Source organism: Ceratosolen solmsi, unplaced genomic scaffold (assembly GCF_000503995.2).
Source record: "Ceratosolen solmsi marchali unplaced genomic scaffold, CerSol_1.0 scaffold39, whole genome shotgun sequence".
In the NCBI taxonomy this organism is placed as follows: domain Eukaryota; kingdom Metazoa; phylum Arthropoda; class Insecta; order Hymenoptera; family Agaonidae; genus Ceratosolen; species Ceratosolen solmsi.
This window is the reverse complement of record NW_011948433.1, coordinates 41,577-67,348: the sequence shown is the minus strand read 5'-3', so window position 1 is coordinate 67,348 and position 25,772 is coordinate 41,577. Positions and strand designations below refer to the sequence as shown.

The window sequence follows — 25,772 nt, the reverse complement described above, 5'->3', positions numbered from 1 at the left end:
ATATTTATTAAATAATTATAATGATAATGAAGCTAAAAAATGATGAGTTAAAAATTGTTAAAAATCAATGGAGCATTTGCGTATAAGGAAAATTCCTTATGAATTAAGTCGAGTACTTCGCAGGTACCTAAGAACGCGAAAATAAATCTGAACGTGTGTGTAGTAACGTAATCTGCAATTTATTTGCCATCAACTTTCGATTCCGATGTAATTAATTAGAATTATTTATGGGTGGGAAGGGCCAATAGTGACGCGCGGCGACACTTTCCACCGTTGTATCATTGTAAACTGTTACAAGGCGTCAATCCTTTTTAAGGTAGAAGCCTTGAGCTCTTGAATTTTTCGATCTAATATATTCCAGATCGGAATAATGCAGTTCTTAACTTAGTTGGCCGATGAATGTCGTGCAATAACCAGTGCGCACAAAAAACTTTTTGTCTATCTTATCTCAGTCGGGGGCGTTATGAAAGGTTGCCGAATGAAAAAGCTCCCGCAATATTATTACGTTATCCATCTCTATTAATAAGAAATTTTTATATTCTGTATTCGCTTAGTTGTTCATTTATTACATGACATCATTATTATTAATCTATTACGGAATGACTGCTTCTTTTTTCTTCTTTTCTTTTTTTTTTTTACAGAATACTAGAATTTTACTAATCTTTCTGATATCTTATAACATTTATGTTAATAAATATTGCGGAATAAATATTTCATATACATTATTGTTAATATAATATAATGAATTTAATTTTTTCGCTGTAACAACGACTTCATTTATATAATGTTTTATTCGTTTATCGTGTTATTCATGGTGGATTAATTTTTATAAAATTACGATCACTTAATATCTGTGCCCCTCTTATGTGCATAAATAGGTGACGTCCTTAGCACCTCTTTTTCTCGCTTTCACAGCCTCTTTCTCGTCTTTATTGAACTTCGTGTTTAATCGCCTCGATTCGTGTACTCGCGAATTATATGCAGTATGCATTATAAAAAAATTAGGTCATGTGCGTTTTGGCTGCGCGCGCAATCATTCGTCATGCTTTTAAATGATTGGCAATTCCACAAAAGTAATCGTAGAATTAACCGATGGTTAGATTTACTTGGTTTGAACTTTAAGCTTTGACGTTGAATGCATATAAATAAATCGTATCATCGATAGACCTAATATAACATAATTTTAATTATACTTTTTAATTACTTATGACGATAATACTCTTGTGGTTTCATTGAAAAATTAACGAATTGACAAAGAATTGTATTATCAAAAATACATAATTCATATATATATATATATATATATATATATATATATATAATAAATAGCATAAAGTATATTTGTCTAAGTCTTTTGTATATTTTATACTTATTTTATATAATCTCTATTATTCTTATTAATTATATTATTATATACAAACTTTTTATGTAAAATATTACGAACTTGACATTTTATAGGCATTTCAAAAATCTATTTGATCGAAATTTTTTCACACATATATTTAATGTTTCAGGTTCATATAAATAAAATAGCTTATTAATATAGAAATATGAGATGACAAACCGATAACTAAAGTAATTTTCAAAACTTTTCAGCCTTATTACATTACGTATAGTTATTTTAGCAAAAACAAAAATGCAATAGCCGTTTATTAAATATTCTCTTAAATGTAATAAATAAATTTCTTTATACATAATCTTATACATTATGATAAAATCATAAATATGAAGGGAAATATCGTTACAATTGATTTTTTTCTTCCATTTACTATAATAGACAAATAACCTCCTAAATATTTCGTATACAGTTTTGAAAAAGATATATTATTTATTTTATTATTTAATTACATCTACTTCTAATTGATTAAATATAGATAATATTATATATTTATTATATTATATTATCTAATTACTATTATATTATTCTATTATACTATTATCTTATTACAATTATCTTATACTATTATCTTATACTATTATATTATTTTATTATATTATATTATATTATATAATATATTATATTTATATAATATTAATATTATATAAATATAATAGACAATATTTAGAAGAGATTGTATTCTTTGAAAAGAAATAACTTCTTGGTTTTTAAGAGATATGAAATTTTTACTGAATTTTTTTGACAAAACAATAATCCTATTAAAATCTCATATTGAATTGACGGTAAGCAAGAATTGTCCATTAAAGTCCAGCGGAAGTCGAGAAAAAGGAAATTGTTGCGCAAAAGGCCTTGATGACATGAGCGGAGCATGAACTCTACACAGAGTCGGGGTGTGAAAAGTGAAACGCACACAGGCTCAGAAAACGTACGTACATGACGACGGACATAAATATGGGTTAACTGGTTCATGCAAATATACAAATAAAACGAGATTACGTACGGATACATTTGCACGTTCCTTCCTATACTCGTACTATACTCACATGCAGTCAGTACTAATAGAGAGAGTGAGAGTGAGAGAGAGAGAGAGAGAGAGAGAGAGACTAAGCGTACAACAAAATTCATTCACAAAAAGAAAACGAAGAAATAAATTTTTAATATATCTTATATTTTATGACTAACTACTAACTTTATATTCTATAAATTATTCTATACGCATTGCTTTTGGCATGTTCAGAAATGAATGTACTTCTGCTCAATCAAGTTTATACACGAAAAATTATCTCTTTTAGACGTTTTATAAATACTGGCATCTTTCAAATACATTTCAATGGTGAGCCTTTTTTGCCTTAATAATAAAGAAAAATCTAAAGTTTGCCATTTAATTAATTTCTTTTAATGTGATATTGTAATTAATTTTATTCATTTTTTTTTCAAGTTATTGTATGAAATTATTACTAATCATATTAAATTTACATGTATATAAAATGTTCACACATGTAATTAATTATTCCTAGCATTTATTTGTGCAATGGATACCTTTGTATTTCAGAAATTTACAATTTTTGTTTGAATATTTGATTATAATTTGTTTATACTTTCATAAAATACACTTTTATAATTATATAAGATTCAAATGTTTTTTATATATATTTGAGAGGCAAATTGAGTGTATTACTTCTTTAGTAACGCTTTCAAAGTCTATATTTTTGGTTAATCGGATTTCTTCTATGTAAATTTGTAAGTGTACGAATTGAAAAATAAATATTATCATTGACGCTTTAATTTCAATGAGTGTCCTATATTAAACTGATAATGTCATAAATTTTGAAATATCTTTAAATATAGTGTGAAAAAAATTTATATACATAATAATTAAACGACAATTAAGTTTTATTATTAATGGATACAAAATATAAGACACATGAATTCCATTTTGTTAAACGAAATTCTTTTTCGAAAAAAACTTAATAAATTTCATTGTATTTTAAGTCTTTATTTATCTAGTTTATCTCTGTCTCTCATGAAATAAGAGAAAAGTTTGGGAACACAAATAGTAAAACCAAATCAAAACAGATCATGTCGTTTAATTTGCAATATTTTTTTAGCAGAAATAAACACTACTTAGTACATATTATAGGAGCTTTAAAGTCAACTCTGTGCTTCTATTTATTATACTTCCTAAATGAAGTTGTCGCGTATTTCTCGTCAGTTTATGCTTTTTTTTTTTTTATTTTTTCTTCATTTATTGTTATTATTATTATTATTATTATTATTATTATTACTATTGATTTATTTATTTTCATTTCTTTTTCCGTGCATATGCTGGCAAACGTAATTTATAAATAAATAAATACGTCTTTATTAAGAAAAGATGGGGAGGGGGGAGGGGGAAAAAAATTAGACGAAAGATTTTTAATAATATTTCATATAATAACGACTTACTTAAATAGAGGAAAACTATTCGCTATTATTAAATTATATCTTTTACGATAATATTATTGTTAATAATATCTTAATATTTTTCCGGCAACTTAGTAAAAATTCATTCGCACGTAGTTATTTAACATTTAATGTTTTAAACTCAATTAGGATCCGAATGCACGAAATAATTGTATTTTTATTAATTGTATAGTAATTTAAGATTAAAAATTTCACGATAAATTTTGATCATGACAATAATTGCTTGTCAGATCTTATCATGTCAAAAGGTATAGACGACATTGAACGCGTCAGCTTACTAATGCGAAACGCTTTATACTTCACAGATAAATTAACATAAACCACGAGCATAAAATTATCATAAAAACTGTCGTAAACGTATTAAGTTTTTATAAAAATGTTATTATATCACGTAACTAATATTGCTATTAATTCTCATCGTAAATGCCAGTGGTGTTATGTATACGATTATTTCATATTAAGTAATGACTATTTAAATGATTATATCTACGCATTAAATGTACTTAAGTGCATTAAATATTGAGAGTAAGTAAGATACAGCTGACTGATCACACTCAATTAGAAAATGTTCGATACCGCAAAGAGACCGTGACAATCGATTAATCCGTATTGTAATGTCAAGCGCACACCTACATATTGGCGAAGCGAACTCGATATAAGGAATGCTCGGGAAAATATCTCCGATCCCTTTCCGACTAAAAGCTGACATCGCGAGGAGAGTGAAGAGGAGAATCGCTGAAAAGAGCCCCGGCAACCCTTTTCATTATCTCCGAAGACAGAGGCCCCGGGGTAGACGGTTGATCGAAGCGCGCGCACGCGGCAAAGGTGATAAGTCCTGGCACATATAGGAATGAATTGCCGAAGGATACGGGGCTTTTAGGTTGAGCGTCGCCGAGTTTGGCGGACCTCCCAAAAGCCTCGGATCTCGTAATGGAACTGGAACTCTGCGCGAAAACGCGCGGGGCTGTGTAATGTTTCTACGCTGACTCGCAACAAAAATCTGGGAGAGATGGCGACTGTGAGAGAGAAAGGGAGAGCGAACGAGGAAGCGGTCGTTTTGCGCATTATGTTTTCAATACTTTTTTTTCTCTACTGCGCGCCCCTTCAGAATGTCTGCTCTCTGCTTTCCCTCGCTCATTCTCTCTCGCTCTGTACCTTTGTTTCACGAAGAAAGCACAGCGTGTCCGTGTAACACATGTAGGCTTTTAATTTATTCCCAAGTACTGCATTTTCCGCCGATATGATGGAAATACGCTTCGATGAAAGCGATTTTTGTGACTTCTCTCTTTACGCGAGTCTATTATTTTATTCGATTTTAATTTTTCAAATCCTCTTCGTTAACAAGGTATATCAATTAAGATTTATTTACCGGTAAGTCATTATTGCTCATTTCAGCATATTTATCGTTAGCACTTGACTTGCTCTTGCCCTTATTATAAATTTCAATTGCGAATCTAGCGTTCTACGATTCATAAATTTCTTAAAAATATGTTTTAAAAATAGGTGGTATAGGTTTCTGCAGAGCAACATTCAATTAGAATATTTGTTAATTAAAAAATTTCGACAAGCTATTATGTTATTGTGGATATGGTAAATAACTTCAATGCTTAAAATCATGAGCTGTAAGGCTCATCTCATATAGACAAATTCATATTTAAAAATTTATATTTAACGTTCGTTATTATTATGAAAAAGTTAGGGGTTATTAATTAAAAAATATTTTACTTAGTCAAGTTCTATAATAGAACAATGTATGGTTATTAAATTGATAGAGAATGTTAATTAAACTTAATTGATCCACGGCATTAAATGTTACAATTAAATATTTTTAATGACTTACTCATTTAAATGAAAAAAATATGATTTTTTTTAACGCTGGCAAATGATCTTATAAGATTTTCCAATATATTTCATAAATTTGGATTATAAAAAATACCTATCGTCGATATTTATTGAAACGAACGAATCTATAAGATTATTATTGTGAAAATCGGTAAGTTATTCAAAGAGAATTTACATTTATAATAACAAGTTAGTAAAGGAATACGATAAAACTAGGACACGGGATTACGAATTACAAAAATCGACCTGGAGCTTTTACAATATTGTCGAGTCGCAACTTTTTAATGACCGCACACTTTTGTAGATACATACGTATATTCCTTCCATTGTTCGTTCAATAAAAGCGCCATATGCACATACCTTGGTCTGCTTTTCAATTAATAATAATAATTGCAATAGTAGGACGGATAACCTAATACTACTGCATCTTTTCAATGCAGGACAAAACCGTAAAGAAGATGAAGACATATGGGATACACTGGCATTTTCCAAGATCGAAGTAGAAGAAAATTGAAGTTGTAAAGGAAAGATAAAACTAGTATGTGAGTGAGAGGTGGGTGGGGGAGAGAGAGAGAGAGAGGGGGGGGGGAGAGAATTATGAAGGAAACGATAAGAGAACAATTGTTCACGATGAATCAAGGATTTCTCTGCTCATCATCATTGCAGTTGCGACGCTCGTCAACTTTTATTCTTCTTGCTTCGTTTGTTCTTGTGTTTTTCTCCATTTTTCTTTCCTATATTTATTCCTTCTCTCTCTCTCTCTCTCACTCTCTCTCTCTCTCTTATATATATATATATATGTATATATCTCACTCTCTTCTATCTTTTTCTTATTCTTATCTATTATTTTTTTGGAAGAAAGTAGAAAATTGCGAAAGATCTTGCAGAAAAATACTGGTAAAATCCGTCGAAGTGCTGGCGAAATGAAAGACACGGTAAATTGTCGGGTGACAACGATGAATTCTTTTCCTGCTTTCTTCACGAATAGTTTAGTAGATTTTACAAGTAGCGACGAAGTATAAAATCACGTTTAAAAGCAGAATAGACGCGAACGAAATTATAGGAATTCCTTATTAATTATTAATGTAACAATTGAAATTTAATTCTTTAATGCTTTATACAGATACTGAAAGTATTTTAAATTTATCGAATTTCATTATATACATGAAAAATAATTTAAAAAATTATATTTCATTGATTATAATTTGTCAGATAGACGAATACTTCAACATTAACGACATTTTATTATCAAATATATGGAATTTTTGTCTATCTATAAAGTAATGTTTATAAAACACTCTGAAAAATTTAATTACTTGATATAAATTAAAATTAAATAGAACATAAATTTTAATAAAGTGAAACTGGTTAGGAATAGTCAGACGTAGGCAATCAAAATAATGTATTTGAATTTAGATTATAATTATTTTATGTTTTTAATTTTCATCCATTCTTAAAAATAATCTCTAGTTTATTTGAAAATAAATAAAAATAACAGCTATTCTTTGTATAGGGCATGTGAAAAGGCCGAAGTATAATGTTATGTTGGTATCATAATATTTAGAATATCAAATTACAAAATGAAATTTCAAAACTTTAATATTAAGTCAATAATTATGCTAATTTGTAAAAGCATTATTTCAATTCACATTATAATAAATCATATCTTGATAATTGGCAAATAAGCTTTGTATTATTAAAAAAAAATTTTTCCATTGTCTCATTTATATTATTAATATATATTTTTATACATCTATATTAATTAATTCCTTAATTTCGTAAGATATGTAAATTAGGGTTGAAAAATAAATTATGTATGCTTCTCAAATATATATCGCATTAATTGAAAAGCAATTATGCATTATATCAATACATATTAAAAATTTCTATATTTTGAGAATCTTATTTTCCAATATGATTACCGTATCTTGCAATTTTGCTCTTATGCAATGGAGTAGATTTTCAATACATCTGATAAAAAGATAGTATGCATAACTAAAAATAACTTAAATTCTTTAATAAATTCTTCTTTTCAAAATATTCATCTTAAGTAAAAAAAAAAGTTTAGCCATACACAAGTAACAGACGCGCTCCCTTACACCAGAGTTGCAAAAAGTTCTCAATAAGCATGTAATTATACATATCATACAGCAAGTAAAAAAAAACAATAATATATAACCAATTTCCTCTTACTACGCAAGTTATGTTAATTATTACAAGACAATGGCCCTTCCATCCAACATACCGCAAGTCCAATCCTCAACGAGATCACTCACGTCCGTTTGGCCTCGAGCACTCGGATAAGCAATGACCCAATGCTCTCTCCCCTTTCTCGCTACCTCTTTCTACATCCTTGACTACAAATCTCGCCGTTTCTCTTTTTTCATTCGAATATTTCACGATTTATTGTTACTAAAGCACTTTTGTCTCGCTTTTTTTGGAAAACTCCTGCCAAATTTTACGAACACTTGATTTTGGTAAATAAATAATTATTAGAAGCTCTCAAAATTATTTTAACCGATTGAAATCGCAGGTTTTATTAACAATATAAGTATAAAGAACTTTTAATATTCATACTTTAAAATATATATATATATATATATATATACTCAATATATCTCGGCTTTTAAATTCTATACCACACGAAATTATATTTCTTTCCATTTTATGCTTTACCTTTAATTACCTTTAGCAAATCTCTGGTACTTTTAAATAATATACACTTGAACATTTGATTGGTAAACTTCATCTTGACGTGCTATATTAAAAAATGGTCAATCATCCATTGCAATTCTCTACTCTTATACAAAGTTCTCTCCGGCTTTTTAAAGTTATATTCTTGAAGTAGTAATACATTAAAATGTACGCTCATGTACAGAGAATTATGTACTAAAGAGAAAAACACGATCTCCGAGACAAGAGAAGTTAATTATGGTCTGCTATTACGAGTTGTGCATTTATTTGTACAACTGGCTTAACAAAAAAAAAAAAAAAAATTCTTCCCGACGAAACTTGAACTTAGTTTCTTGATTTAAAATTTTTGTTTCATTTATAAATCTTTTTACAGCAGGTTTTGAATTACTAGTCCTTAGATCTCGCACTGTATCTTAATTTTTAATCCACCTTCTTTTTTATTAAATCGTATTACATATTTTTTAACATATAATTGATTCAAAACAATCAAATATTCAATGTAAATTAAAATCTCTATTCTTATATAAATTTTTAATGTATAATTAATTTTGAAGCAATATCTATAAATACGTGATAATTATATCCTTCTTTAATGACATTTAAGCATTTATGACATAATTATTTTGCCTTTTTTCTCACGATATATCATTTCTCGCGATTTTTTATTTCATGTATATCAAAATATATGTGGTAAATATGTAGGCTTAAAATTTAATATATTGAATGAAAATTAATAGACCAATTATGAAAATGTTGTGCATGTGATTTTGTTTGCAATTACATTGGAAAATTTAATAATGTTTAATTCATGGAAAATTTCAATATTAGGAAATTTCGTGTAAATTAAACAATAAGCAAACTCTTTGCTATCCTTATATTATGAATGCTAACAATTTCACAATTAAAAAAGTAAATTGTTTATATTGATTTTAATATTTTTTCCAATTATTTCAATCTTTAATATCCTTTCATCCTTAATAATCTATATATAATTTTACTCAATTTCAAATTCGAGTCTATACATCCAATTAAGGTTTTTATGTGCTATTTTTAACATCTAGCAGCTCTTATTTCATTTAATAAGTCTACAATATTAATTATACTTTAAAAAATTAATGACAGACCATTTTAGGCGTATTAAGCAAGTCTGTATTTAATTTGAATTGTAGCCATTGACAAGTTTACCCAATTACAGATAAATGCTTATTATTTATAACGCCATAAAATAATCAATGTCACAATTTTGTATGCAAGGGTGTGACTATTAAATAGAACTATAAGTTTTCTTTTATAATATGACAATTAAATTAAATTTAAGCGATTATTATTATTAATCTTTGTTTGGCATTGTTTTATAGGTTGTTCGTTCAATGTTAATTCTATGACACATAATTATCAATTTATGTTCTTCTATCAATATTTATCTACATTAATTGACAATAAAGTGAATCTATGATTAAACAGTAAACGTCATATTATTCTAAATCTTACCTTATCAAGTATGTCTATCATGATACGTATTTTTCATCGGAGAAAGAGTTTTAAATTCATGCATATATTGAAAATTCGATACAAATATAAATAATGAATTTTAAATATTTAAAATACATACATATATATATATATATATATATATTTTTCGTAATTATTTAAATCTTATTATATTTTATAAATATGAATGACTTAAAGTATAGATGATAAGCTCGACTATGATATTACATATGTATTATTGTTTAATACCACTGTATATGACTTGATTTTTTATTACATATAATTTAATTGCAGTAGGTTATTGAACCATTAATTTATGATTTGGATTTTATACACAATTTAAAATCAATATCAACCATTCAACAATTATTCAAGTATTCTAACTCTCCTCACATACTCTAAAAGACTTGATTTTAAGAATAGAAAATTTAAAAAAACTTAAGATTCGAAATAATTGTCATAAACTAACCCGCTTAAGTCATACAAACAAGTCATAAAAAGGATAATAAAAAATAATTAATATTAGGCCAGCAATGTAGTTTTCTTAACTGTAACAAAATTCAATTTATATGTTTACCTTTTATTTTAATTACATTCTAATCATAAATAAACCTTAGTATTATTTTATTCGAAAGTTAATTACTAATGACGTATATAATAGTTAATTTTGATCTCGATATTATATTGCTTCTAAGGAGTACAAGATTGAAAAAATAGAGATAAAAGTTGAAATCATAATAAAAAATAAATATACAGATATTATGTTATCAAACTAATTCTCATTTTATACAAAAATATAATCTATAATTGTTAAGATAGATATAAAAATTTCTTAATAAATTTAGTATTATCTAATTTATATAAAATTCAATAATTACAGATTATAATTTTCGTAATTATTAATTAATTTTAGTAATTATGTTAATAAATCTATAAAAATCTCCTATAACTTTCATAATGTTATAAAATTTAGAAAATAATCATTATGAAAAGTTATTTACTCTTAGTATGTAAGATATTAGTTTTTCAAGTACTCATTTCGCTCATATTATTATGATAAATACATAAATATTAAATATGAGTGTTCGATGATTAAAGTTACCGTATGGTGTAGAAATTTAAACTACCGTTAAAGTCGAAGTAAAATTGCATATCATAAAATTGTAATGTTTATACGGGATCTAAACTGAATTACTTTAAAAAAATATTTATTATATTAGAAAATAATTTTTAAAATATTAAGATTCTATTTTGTAATGGCATATTTTATAAATTAATAATATATATATATATATATATATATATATATATATATATATATATATATGTATATATGTATATACATAGAAGTAAAATATTTTTAAAAAATCCAAATTTTTATACATAAATCTAAATCCAGTCACTGTTAAATATAATCCATTCCCAAGTAATTAAAACATTATGATAATTTATTCACTTTTCCATGAATTAAGTTAATTTTTGTATTTTAAGAAGCAGTTTATATTAAAAGGTTTCGTGTACACCTTTTCTCACTCTTTATCTAATGAAGTTTTACTGAATGTAGAATGTATTTATTTAAAAGAAGAAATTCTGTAATTGATAGTATGTAAGACATAATGTTATGTAAAAGTCAGCTTAGATAATCTAATTTGGATAGAATTGGAATTATCAGTATTTGTAAGGATACTCATATATATAATATTTAATGCCATAGAGAAAATAATCTCATTCTATATACCATAGCGTAGTTTTTATTATATTAAGAAATATACGATTACATTGATCACAAGAACTGTATTATTCTTATTTAAAGTTAAAATTATATCAATATGTAGATTTATATGTGGTAGTCATCATATAATATTATTAGTCACAATAGTAAAATTATTAAATTAATAGTAATAATTTCATTTAAAAAATAATTGTAACCATTGTAATATTTTCAGTCACCTCTTTTATAATATACTTAATATGAAATGTGTATATCTAAGAACTGAATTCTTGCGTTTACTTTTTCTCAAGAAAAATATATAAGAGACAGATAAATAAAAATTTTCAACCATAAAAGCTCAATCGAATACTATTAATGAAATACCTGATTTTAATATCTAATTCTATTATAGGTTAATGCTACTGTCAAGTCAGAGCGCATAAATGAAAAAATGAAAAACTTTAAATGAATATTTATTAAATTAGCTGTAGGACTTTAAAACACCAATACTAATTCATTTTTTTATATATATAGATATATATATATATATATATATATATATATATATATATACTAATGGTTTAACGAAAATCTAATTATGTAACTGTTCTGTTCAATAGCTATGATGAAAAACATTTGTTATAACTAACGTTGCGTTTATATCTATGCATATTCATAAAATTATCTTGATATTATTATTCTAAAATATTGAAAATAAAGAAATAACGGCTGCTCCCGAAGGTCATCGTTTTAAGGAATTGCGCAGTGAGAATTGTTGCTCGACGCTGGTGTATCTGAAATAAGAAATTTGAAAAAATGTTGTTAGTATATTAAATTATTCACTACTTTAGCGAGAGATAAATCGAAAATTTTGTTTCGAACGAAATAGTATCCGTTTAATATTAAAATTTTAATTTGAAGTTCAAAACTCGTTCTCCTTTTCTAATAGAAATTCTATTTTACAAAATTGATCTTACATGTATAAAACTAACTTGTACAAGTTTAAACAAAACCAACTTTGCTCATTATCTTTTCAACTATAATTTTAGGTTTTTAAAATCTCTGATTCCATTTAAGATAAGAGTGGTTTTTTTTTTTTTTTTTTTTATTCCAATGAAATTGAAGGCTGTAAGAAAGATTTATAATTTATTATATTATAATAATAGATGACTTTCCTCATTCCTCAAAATAAATATTAATTTATATTTGCATGATTACACCTATGTCTATACTTATCGAATAAAAATTTTTTACAATTTCTACTAATATATTTATGCATAATAAGAATAATAATTTTTTGAATTATAATAAAGTCATTTTTCTCACCTTTGAGTAATTTGAATCTTCTGCAACAAGCAATAATTAGACTAAATATGTAATAAATAATTGTTACAAAAGTCTCTTCGATACTCGATATTTGTCTTCATAGCTCTTTTCATAAATTTTAAACCACATAAATGTTTACTCATTAGGAAATATATATAAGATAAATTTCTTTTATACAATTTTGTATAATTTTGATATATTTAATTGCTATATTTGAAAGAAATAACGAATGTTTTAATGATTCATAGACGATTCTATAAAGTATGTTAAAGTCATATAAACATTATTTTATGAAACGAAGTGTTTAGTCAGTGGAAACGGAACAAACTCATTTAGACTGAAGTAAGAGAACACTTGCTGCTAAATAAGAAAGTTTATTCTTAGCTCAGGTAACTTTTGGAAAATGCATTGCATCGAAGTTCTGTTGTAAAATGAATACTTTAATTGTCCAAGTTGAGAGGGATGGATATCTCTGTAGTCTTCTTTTTACCTTGTCACCCGTTAGCCTCATCTCCATCAATCCTACTGAGCCTTCTTTTTTCCCCTCTTTCTTTTCCTTTTTCGTCTCTCTCTCTCTCTCTCTCTCTCTCTCTCTCTCGTTCATTCTCTTTCTTCAGTTTATTCTCAGCTTTCTAGCAATCAAGATCTGGTGATGGCAAAAGAGAATAGAATTGGATCACTGTCCATCTCCATATCTATCCCATTCTCTCTCTCTCTCTCTCTCTCTCTCTCTCTATATATATATATATATATATATATATATATATATATATATATATATATTGAAACGGATCTAAGTAACGTTGCATTTATTTTATGTCTTCAAATGTCTTACTATCCACATCTCTTAACTTGAATATTTTAAATTACTTATTTATAAAAGAGGACTGAGTAGTATTTTTTCTTAGCATAGTCACAGCTAATCTACTCATCGTAATTGATTCATTAAATGACAACTGGTACCAGGTAAACTGTAATTAATAATATTTTAAAAGATCTTCTAAAACATTTATTGACTTTTTCACTTTCTCAAAGTTATAATTAGCAGTTCGTGCGATATATTTCATTTTTTATTTTAATTATAAATTACTGTAAGATCTAATTAATTAGCAGTTGAATTATTATTAGTAGCGTTATATATATAATTAATCATTCAAGACAAACTCTTTTAAAATTAAAATTATTTTCTATTCAAATAAATGCGAGATTGTTTCATAAATAAAAGTAGTGTTGTATTTAAATTCATTCATTAGTAAATCAAATCCAATTTCTATAAATATAATTTTCATCAAAATACTATTGTAACTTCATTTTTTGAAAAAAAAAACTTGAACTTAACTAGCCTAGGCTACATGTGTAATTATAAAATTTCGCAAACATTATACACTACTGTAATAAAATTAATTTTTTAACAGCTGAGAGTGTGAAGGTTTGAAAGTAGAATTGCAAAATGTGTACGTACGTCTGTTCTATTTCTATTTAAGAAAAAGCTGATTTCAAAGCGGTTCATAAGAGAATTAAATGGTTTCTCTAGTTGCGTTCGCGCACGCGAAAAACTGCGAAAGTGAAACAGCGAGAGGGGGGTGGGGTGGAGGGATGAATGAGAGTGAGAAAGAAGTTCGCTGAAGTAGGTATATAAACAGTGAAAGGCTTGCGAATGAATGGATTCATTCCATCTTTGCAATATAGAGTTCATTGTGGAAGGAGAACTCGATTTCTTTCATCTAAAGAAGCGGACGATAATACGAAATTTAATAAGGCACTGGATTTTCCTTTCGAGCGTACTCAATCTCTTACTCACTTTCTCAGTCTTCCTTCTTTCTATCCTCTCTATCATTCCTTTTCCCACTTACTTTTTCTCTCCAAACCACTATTTCCTCAAGCATTCTTCTACTTTTCCAATCGAAATATTTCTTTGCATATATATGTAAATATATTCACTTATAATTTACAAATAATCTAAATATATTAATAATTTTTTATTTGAAATGAAATTTATGGAAACTTGTTAGTTTAAAATAATTATTAATTTTCATTTTAAAATATTTGATATATCATTATAATAGTTTTTTTAATTATTTAATTTTAAATTAGCTTATTGTACTTTATATTCAGGTTGAAATATCGTAAATTCATTCGTATTAATAGTAGTTTTCATTTATAAAATATAATCAATTAATGTTTGATAGGCTAATTATTGCTTAACAATATTTCAAGGGAATTTTAAATTCGTACGATTATATAAGAAATTACGAATATTAATATATCTTATGTATACATTTTTAGATTAGCGATAGAATTACAAATACATACTTAAAATGTTACAAAAAATCTATGCCTTATTCTAAATTTTAAACTCTAAACTTTATATGTAAAAATATAAGAAATAACATATAATAAACTCTCAACATATATATTTTTTATAACAACCTATAACCTTGTTATATGTAATATTAATAAATAAATATATCAAGCTGAAAATATAAATATAATAATGATTTATTACTTTTCTAACTTGAATATGTATGAAAATCTTTGTCTGTTCAAAAAGTTGTATATTAATATTAACAAATTATTGTTTGAAGGCTTTATATTGATAGATAATATCATATAAAGAAATTTATTTCAATTATAGGCTAAAAATTGTATACCAAGTGGTAAAAGTAGTAAATGATTTAATATTTGACGTGCCCTAAGATCCAATGCATCATTTGATAAATGATATTTTAATTTGTTATATATATATTTTTTTTTTTTCGTTTTCTATATATATATATATATATATATATATACGGAACTTTCATAGCTAACATCAATTATAGAAACTAAATAAATATCAATATAATACAAAACTTTTATTCACTTCATATAACTGTGTTTAATATATTGATGTAAGTAAGCAATGTATTTTTCAGAATAATTACGACTTATAGTTACTATAATGTCATTCGAAATGATAACTTTGAACTAAATAAAGTTTGAATAAAATAATAACTAATGATTAAGTTAAAATTAAAGTGTAATTCACAAGAATCTTATAACAATAATCAAATCCGAGTTTCAAAGCTTCTTTTAGCTAGCTACAGTATAAGAAATGATAATTATTAAATGATTTGTTAAATTATAGTAAAACAGTTGTATAATATACAATGGCACAATCATATATCAATAAATCGTATTAGTTAGGAATAAAAATTAAATTTGTATAGTGATATGAAGATGTATAATTTATAATTAATTATTCACACAACTCGGACATTGAAATTGAAATTTCTTATTTAACTGACACTTCGTATTTTATATAATAACAAATATTTTGACAGAAAAATATCATAAAAGAAAGAGTAATATATTAATTATTATTTTACTCAAGGTAATAAAGTATTGTATAGATTTGCAAATTCATGATCTATAATGTGCAATCATGATAATCAAGAATGAAAGGAAGTGTAATGTGAAGAATGTCATTTTCCACTTATCAATCATAAATTATAAATATATCGTAATTCAGTAGTCAATTCGTAAACGACTTTGTTTACTGTTGTTTCCGTGAAATATTGCATGCTGAGATGTCAAAAGACGTCGTCGTATTATAATAATAATTATCCCGTTATAATCTTGAACTCGGCTAAACCAAAGCCCACAATAAAGTCGTTTATACCTTGCATAAGTATTTACTGATAGTTTTCCTTCCACCGTTCTCTATCTGTTTTCATCTTGTGTTCGATACAGCCATAGAAGTCATATCGCACGTCGAGAAGTTCCTTCCGAACACAAACACCTCTATCTGGCTCGTGAAATTATGCAATATGATTTACTGCCCATTTCCCTCCAACCTTCCTTCCTTTATCCTTCCTCGACTTGACGTTCGTTACTTTTCCTCTTCTTCGAATGCCCTTAACTTTCATTTACACGTTCTTTTCATATAACTTCTCTTACATAATTTCTTATTCATCTTTTACCATGATATTCTTAGGTTACGAATTATTTCAAAAAGCTATTGGTATTTGAATTTATTTTATTTTTAAGTAAAATGTTTCAAAGGCCTCGCTCGATCAATGAGCTTAAAAATACGTGTGCACATTACGTAAAACTACTTCATTATTTCATCTTATCCTAATTTGATCAATACAATTTGATCAATCAATAATACAATTATATATAATTTCTTGAATATAAATAAATATAAGCATGATAATATTCATAATACCCGTATATATATATATATATATATATATATATATTATTATCATTAACATGGACTCTCGTGTTCCGAAAATTCGATTCGCGCGTCCTGAATATTTGTGGACTATCGGCATGCGCAAGCATACGTTTAACCCCCTGGCATTTTATTTCTGTCTCACTAGAATAGGATAAAAGAGAGCGGAAAGGTAGGATGGAATACAGACTTTCAAAGTCCCTTGCTAGCTCTCCTTAAACTTCCTAGTTGTTTCGTGAACGAATACCATGTATCGATCCACTAAGCTCGACCGGCTTCGATAGAGTGCACTTATATAGGATTCTATGTGTAAAGTTAATTATAAAATTAGCCAAAGAAGGAAAGTCAAAGGTGTCGGATAGAGGAGTCGGGTTTTTAAAAGTACAAGGCTCTGGCTATCAAAGCAAAACTCGGAGCTCGCCGAAGGCGAGAAAACTTTATCAAACTCTTTTCACCAGTTGGCAATCAGGATGATGCTTACAACTTGTTTTCGGAAGCTACTCCAGATTAATACACTAACTCAAAGTATGCGATATTTCTAAACTTTCTCATCGAACTTTCATTAAACGCCGAGTTTTTCACGCTCGAAATGAATTTCATGATGAAGTGTATGAAATTCTTGGCGCAAGTGAGCACGCGTCGACGCTCTAATAGTTATTCGTGATAGGAGTTGATAAAGTTTCCTTTCTAACTTCTATATTGTATGCGTAACAGAGATACCGTCGAAGTTTAGTTTGTCACTTTTAATCCTAATGAGAATTCGCATATTTGCCTGTTAAAGAAAGTAGTGAGCAAATATTCTATATTAAAGAGCGGAATAATGAAAATCACGGTTGAAAATTGATATTTCACGGAGGGAAGCTTGACGATGGCTAATTTTCGAAGAATGAAAAGGAAAATATACCCAATGTCACGTAGTTGGTCTAGTGAAATATTTCAGACTTTCACCACAAATGACCGATTTGCGTTCTCTAGGCTGGAAAGTGACTGCTAAGAGCTAACAAGCCTCTGCGGACTCATTAGCCTAGGCAATATGGCGGTGAGCCGAAAAAAAGAGTTTTGAGGCGCGACCGGCAGTAGGAATTTTCTTTTCTTTGTCAAAAATTCTGGTTGAAATTAGCTTTTCCGGCCTCTTCTCTATTCCGGTAATTGACGACAATGGCTCGTCTTACCTTCGCTTCAAGTTTATTATTGCAATCTCTCTATGGCGTTGCGTTGATTAGGCAACCAAAGTTTTCCAAAGCGCGTATTGGCTGAAACAACCTGCAGCTTTCACGATACAACGTCGCAATAATTACAGAGTCTAGGAACTCAAATTGTAAAGAAAATTATTTATAATATGCATGGTTGGCTTTGCAAAAGAGGGTGTGTAAGATTATCTCAAAATCTATGTAATAATTCGGATTGCGGACGAAGACGAAATCCATGTAATTTCATTTTACATGGATTTCGTCTTCGTCCGCAATCCGAATTATTACATAGATTTTGAGATTTCAATTGTAAATTAAATACTTTTTAATCGATATTCCAAACACAATATTTTGAATCAAAGAAGTGTCGGTATTATATTTAAATGTGCAATCGTATAGTCATTTTCTAAAAATTAAATTACAAAAACTTTAGGACCACAAATTATATGATTTTAACATCTTGTTTTATTGCAACGTGTCTGTATGCATTTATATAAAGAAAATTACAATTAACGATTAAAATATTTTAATTTAATGGTAATTCAAGGATATTAATTTAGAGAATGGATGTTAATGGTTAACAATTGAGCGTTAGACACATGACGTTGTTAATGATTGTTACTTAACCCTTATGATCTCATAGTCATCCTCGCTACGTTTAATTAATTTAATCATAATCATTAGAATTAATTAAAAATTACTATAATGGCTGAGTGAAGAAGATTTTCTCATACTACAAGTTAATATCGTTCACAAATATTTCAGAAAGTCGGCCATATTATGTTTCATACATTGATGCACATTATTTGTAGTTTGATTTGTAGCTAATCATTCCATTTCAAATCCTTCGTTGATGAGATTTCGAAACAATTTGTTTATTAAACTCTATTTATTTATTACAAATACCAATTGGTCTACAAAATCACATCTATAATCTAACTATGCTTATGTTCGAAGTTTGTATTTCCGTGTACCAATATTGATATAACGTGTTCGGGTGAGTTCAGAATTTCCGTTCGTAATTATCGATCGACGTGACGTTCAATCGCGTTTTCTTCTAACAAAAATGATCCTATAAATATTGCACTCGCGCATTTATAAAATACAGTATGCGACAATTTATGAGAACGTATTATAATTCTAAAATTTTAAATACGACAACACCATAATAGCACAAATACTATGTAAGTTACAGCATTAATCGAGCTATCCGCTTGAAATTGTATATATTCGAGTACCGCAATCTGAATACGGAGGTTGTTGCTAAGGTTTATAATCCCATTTAAATCTTTAAGATTAACAGCGGATGCTCGGAGGCCGAGAGACGCACAAAGAAAACGAAGTAGTCTCGTCCAATTAAATGGTAAAAATAATAAAGCGTACCGAGAATAGGTAATATCATTGTGTTATCTGAGGTTCTTCGCAATCTCTACTAGACTCGGATCTCCGTGGGAATGCTTATTTCTGCAATGATCTAACTCGACGGGTGTCGAATGTCGACAATCGTATTAAAGTATAAGGATAGGAGTGGGGAATAACGCTCATAAACTTATCCATTCGATGACAAAAGTTCGCGATGAAGTTTGTCGCTTAATCATATTGAATTTCATGGAGTTACCGTTTTTCCCGCAACTTTGACAGAAATTACGGGACGAAAGTATGGTTAACGGCTTACGAGTTCTATGCCATAGGATTACAAACGCAATGACCAAGATGCAACGGCTTCCTTCGAGTTTCTATTGTAAAAATGAAATACTTCCGTGTATTAAAGTTCGCTACCAAGAAGATCGGGAATTGTTGCTTAGGGTCGGAAAATTAAGGTTTGCCAAGATTTACGATCTGCGAACAATTATGGCATTCATTAATTCATTTTACTATATGGATAATTCATAATGTAAACTTACAAGAATTATAATAACTCAATATATTTGTACTAATAAATAAAGTCTTTCATAGATAATAATTAAAATATGTCAATTTAGATTGTCCATGATTTTATTTATAAATTTTCCAAATTTATATAATGGAAGAAATGACAAATCAATGTTTTTTGAGGCTCGTTATCCTAATCTGTAATATAGAATAATAATCGATATAATTTATAAGTGCATTGATATTTTTATAAACGTTATGTATTAGTTTATGCTTAACAGGGCATTGTTCGTACATATTTAGCCGATGATAAATTAAATGAGTTTAAGCGTAAAATAATCCAAATAATTCAAATGATATGGTTAACTTTCAATTTTATTAAATATATTTAATAGGGATATATTTAAAATGCGTATATTTAAAAAGGATTTGATTTTGAATTTAAAGACTTATGCAAAGCTATAAAGCTCTACACTCCAAACAATTAAATTTAGAAAATTAAATATTATTTCTTTCTAGGCTAAAACATCTAAAACTTTTATCAAATATGTGGCTATAATTTAATTTTGCTTTTTCTATAAACTTCCCAAGTTTTTAAAACATAGCTATTGGCAGCAATTGAAATAATACTAGATAACTATGTAAAAATAAAATACATTACGCTTGAAAGTTATAATGCCGAAAAATATTTATATGATAACAGAAATATTGCATTATCAGAGAAAAGTAAATTCATGTTAATAAGTTGAGAGTTATAAGTCCGCTGCCTAAGTTTTATTTGCAACTTTATTTTATTCGATACACAGTTTATTGATTCAGGTGTATCTATTTAAACTATAAATACATATCTCGTGCTTTCGCTATTACGAATATCAACTATCAACGTGGGAGTATATTTCACTCATTATCACATCACCGGATATGAGTCTAAGTACGAAGGAATATCTGTACGAAGGCGTTAGGCTGAAAGAAAAGTTGACCTTTATACAATTCCTAGCGAACTATATGAATTTTCGTAATTTTCAAAGATATAAGGCGCATATTATCGCATGAAATTAACATGAAATTTTGTAGGAACGATGTGACTGAATTTTCTCGGTAATTATACATTTGCAGTAAGTTGTTTTCCAATTAAGTTTACTAATTTTCAGAAATTCATCGTGAAGGAGAATCAACCAGTTGAACATGATCGATACAAACCACTTTAATTCTTATGATCCATTCAATTTACGATCGCATTAATAGCAAGATAATTTCATATACACAAAAGCAGACTTTATAGGAAGAGAAGGAAAAGATAATAAAAGAAAAATATTATATAACGCTCATATGTAGCGTCGTTAGTTACATAAAAGAACTACAGATTGTTTACAGATTTTTTTACACCTTAATAATGTTTAAGGTAAAGATAATAATGTTTAGTATGTAAGGATATCGAAAAAAATTATAAAAGTAAATAGGAGGTACAATCAGCAGTGCAAAAGTTAAAGATGAAATAATAAAAATAAAAAGATTATTAAAATTTATAAAGTCGTTAAGCCGTTGTTATTGCAGCTGGAACTGTACTTTACAAAGTATTCCATTTGAAATATTATGTAAGCCATCTGATGCAGACTGTCATCGATAAAAGACGTAAGTATAATAGAGAATCAGTGTATCTTGACGGCTTTTTCATGCCATCATTTTATTTTCGTTTCTTACACTGAAAATCGTTTTAAATCAATAAATCGAATCGTCAACTTCCAGGAGAAAGCTCAGCCCTTTATCTTTCTTTCTCATTCTCTATCTATTGCTCGATCCTTCCGATTTTGTTAAGTTTCTCCATTTTCCTCGTTCACAATTTCATTATTATCACTTATGATTATTTCCTTTTCAATATAAACTCACAAATTCTTATTTGCACGCATTGAACGCATAACAATAGGATTCTACTTTTCAGCTCTAGTCTTACTTAGCTTAATGAATAAATTTTACGTATTTGTAATTGTCCCTTTCCTCCTCCTCCTCCTCCTCCTCCTCCTCCTCTTTCTAACACCACTTTCTTCATAAAGCATTATTAATTGGGAAATAGTTTTTTTCGATTAAAAAAAAAAAAAACAAGACAAAACAAAAAGATAAATAAACAGTGTTGGGAAAATGGGGTTATTCGTTTTTTATATCGACGATAGCAGTTAAATTTATAAAATATCAGTTTTTATGAGTATATAATTACATATTAATTAGCTTCAAAATCATAAGCCACCATTCATTATTACATTATTATATTATTACCGTTTTGATTTATTTTTCACGCGACCGTTACAACGAGGAAAATGCGAAATTATAATCATCAACGAAAGGCTCATCTTCGGCCGCGCATCATTTATGAATATTGAATAATAGTCATTTCTCAGTCGCACTAAATGATTTTTGTAAACAAAAGGGAAAGCTGTAGAGTACGCCTTTCTGAAAAAAGACAGGACCAACTAATAATGGGGTGGCACAACAAGTCAAACACCTGCAACCTCTACAAATACAATCTCAATATTTCATCTACTCAATATATGAATGCGCTAAAGGCATACGATTTTGCTCGGCTATTTATCTCGTGCATGCGATCGTGTAGATTACCGATTTGTCGCGAAATCTCCTCGACGAGTCGAGATTAAAATGAATTAACGCGTGATTAAGCTCGCTACGTCGCGAGGTCTCGATCTCCGTGAAATTTGCACATGCGCGCGCGCGCGCCTAACAGGATCTCGCCAAAGAGAACGACCCATATCTGGGATGCACGCGTAATAAAATCGCTGCTTGCATGGGCGGGATATATATATATTTATATATATATATATATATGTACAGAGGAAGAGAGAAAGAGAGAGAGAGAGATAGAGACTGCGGAACATAGGAGAAGAGCAGATTAAGTGCGCCCTGGTTGTGAAAATTAGTTCGGCCTTATTCATTTTCCCGCTCTTTCGCAACTTTTTAATCGCTGTCCGATATGTTTAATTTTTTTTATACCAACATTCAACATTTCGTTACTTTAAATTTCTTGGAATATGCTGATCGTCCTTGTTACGCTTCTGTGATTTCAAATTACATCCTAATAAAGATAATAGAGCATTGCATAGTTTGCAAAATTTACATTCAAACTCAATGAACATCCGCTAGAATTTCTATATAGACTAGTTTACTTTACAATGAAAATGACTAATTTCTTCTAATCAAGCCAAGTCCTATTTTTACGCGTACGTAAGGTGTCATGAGCAGATAAGACGAAATTGTTGCATGCTAATAGAGGTAATTAGTCAGTCATTGGCGCAGGTAGGCAATTTACTTATGCAAAAAGCGCGTATACCAGTTCACTCTAAGCGTCAGTTCGGTCATCACGACTGACAATTTGGGCTTCGCTATGACCTCGATTGCTTTCTCTTTTGAATTTTATCCTCGCTCGTCTCTGCCCATCCTAACATGTTCTCGCGCAAGCTTCCAGATGAACTTTTAACGCGGCTGGATTGCTTGTTCGTGTACGACAAGGAGCCAAGAAGGTGGAACTGGAAAATACATAGTCGCAAATATGTCTGTTCGTGTGTGGGGCAGAGAGTGAAAGACCTGTCCAGACTTGGGTGTTCCAGTCCCCGACGTGTACGCTCGATCGGCCAACTCGGGGGAGTAACTCGCGAAAATAAGAAGAGCCCGCGGAGAGATCCCGCCCACGTCAGATGGAGGACATCGTAAAGTGCCGACTCTGACTGTAAGCAAAAAAACTTTGTCCATTGGTCGCACTTGAACTTTCACGTCGCAGGTCTTCACTCCCCCCCCCCACTACTAACTTTCTATCGAGTGCCATTCTTTCTTATTCGTCAATGATTTTTATATAGAAACTACTTTAGGAGCACACCCCGCATGTTCTCTAAAAACTTCAAAGGTTGCACTCTTGTTATACAGGATGTTGTCCTCCCGACATCGTTTCCAAAAAGACTCAAGTTTACTCATTTATTGTTCGATAATTACTTTTAAACAGACTCTATCTGAGATTCTACTTCAAAGCGTATTAAGGAGGAGATATTTAAATACGCGGCCTGACTCCGCGAATTGAGCGAATCTTGGCAACATGAGCTTATGGATTTACCTGAGGCCACTCGGCCACGTAGAGCCAACTTTAAGCTAATACAGAATGTAAATTTCATTAATAAACCGAAAAAGTTGGCTTTATCTCTAACTGCACGATTCCCCAATACTTCATTCTCTTATCCGGCGGCGGTGTTGAAAATTTTCCAGCATCTATTGGCCGGGAAAGCACTGTAAATATCGTACATTTTAATTGAAGTCCTTGGCCCCAATCGAAGCCCAGCGTCGAATCGATATCCATTTACAAACAGAAGTCAGCGTCGCTCCGTTGCTCCATAGTCCAAGGATCGCGAATCTAGGGAGCGTGGGAGGAGAACGTGGAGGAGGACGAGGTGATTGCGTGTGCTATAGTGATAGGGACGCTGGGTAGGGTGGGATGGTGTTGAGAGAGCGAAGTGATGATTGGAGGGGTTGTGGATATTAGGACGACAATGAAGGACAGCAATAGGATAGGAGGAGTTCGATGCACCAAGCACCGAGAGTACGGGGTGCAGCCAAAGCGAATGTGTGCGTACTCACGTCCTGAGCGGAGAGGATCTGCGTGGGCGGCTGGATGATCTGGCTGCCGGCGTGGGGCCGATGGTGGAGCGAATCCATGGTATCCTCGCGGGAGCAGACGCCCCTGTACCACGGCAAACCGCTTGCTGAGTTGTTGCGCCTGTTCTTGTACTTTCGCCAAACATGTCTGAAATATATGCAACATCCCACGTCTTCGCGTGAATTACTTATTTTCCTTTTAGCCATTTGGTTTTTGCCTTAAACGAGGGCCCGGTTAAGCGGTCTTTTCATTTCCATATTTCGAGTTACATTGACGATTATTCGTTAGCGTGATTAGCGAGTGCATTCGTGTGTTACACCGTTACGCGCGCATTTTATGAAACTCGATGATAATTACGTCGAGATTATTCACGTGAATTTAATGCATTTTCGTCCATTATATGTGCAATTATGGTGCTCGAATGTTAGTAAAATTATAATTTCGTAAAAGATTACGAAAGGAATCAAAATGTTTCTTTAAATATTCTTCTAACTCTTATAATTATCATATCAATTTACAATAGATTTAAGCTCGTATCCGATAGTCTATGAATTTAATAAAAAGAGATTTTATGAAAAATCCGAAAGCTAAAGTTTATCATTTGCTTCTAAGGAATTTTTAATAAATTTCTTAAGTTCAATTTAAAATATAGGAGGAATTTCGCATATGTTTCAATAATAAAAGAATTCCATAATAACGCATAATATTAAATAGAAAGAATAGAAAATATATGTGATAAGTTAGCCAGATTGCTGCTCCAAAATTTACCTAATCTAACCCAACGATTCTCATAACTATAAAATGTAAATTCTTTACGTGTAAAACATAATAATGTCAATATTGTAATTATCTGGCTCTCGCTTTTTTTTTGTTTTGTGTTTTTTTTTTTTTTTTTTTTTTTTTTTTTTTTTTTTTTT

The 25,772-nt window shown here is 29.2% G+C and overlaps 1 protein-coding gene across 1 annotated transcript in view; it reads right to left on the bottom strand.

Moving 5' to 3' along the window:
- Positions 1-25,772, bottom strand: part of LOC105364588 (uncharacterized) — a 181,920-nt gene that overhangs the window by 135,291 nt on the left and 20,857 nt on the right. The window contains exon 3 of the mRNA XM_011502568.1: positions 24,837-25,002. Coding sequence (XP_011500870.1) covers positions 24,837-25,002 — 166 coding nt within the window. The remainder of the gene's footprint in view (positions 1-24,836; positions 25,003-25,772) is intronic.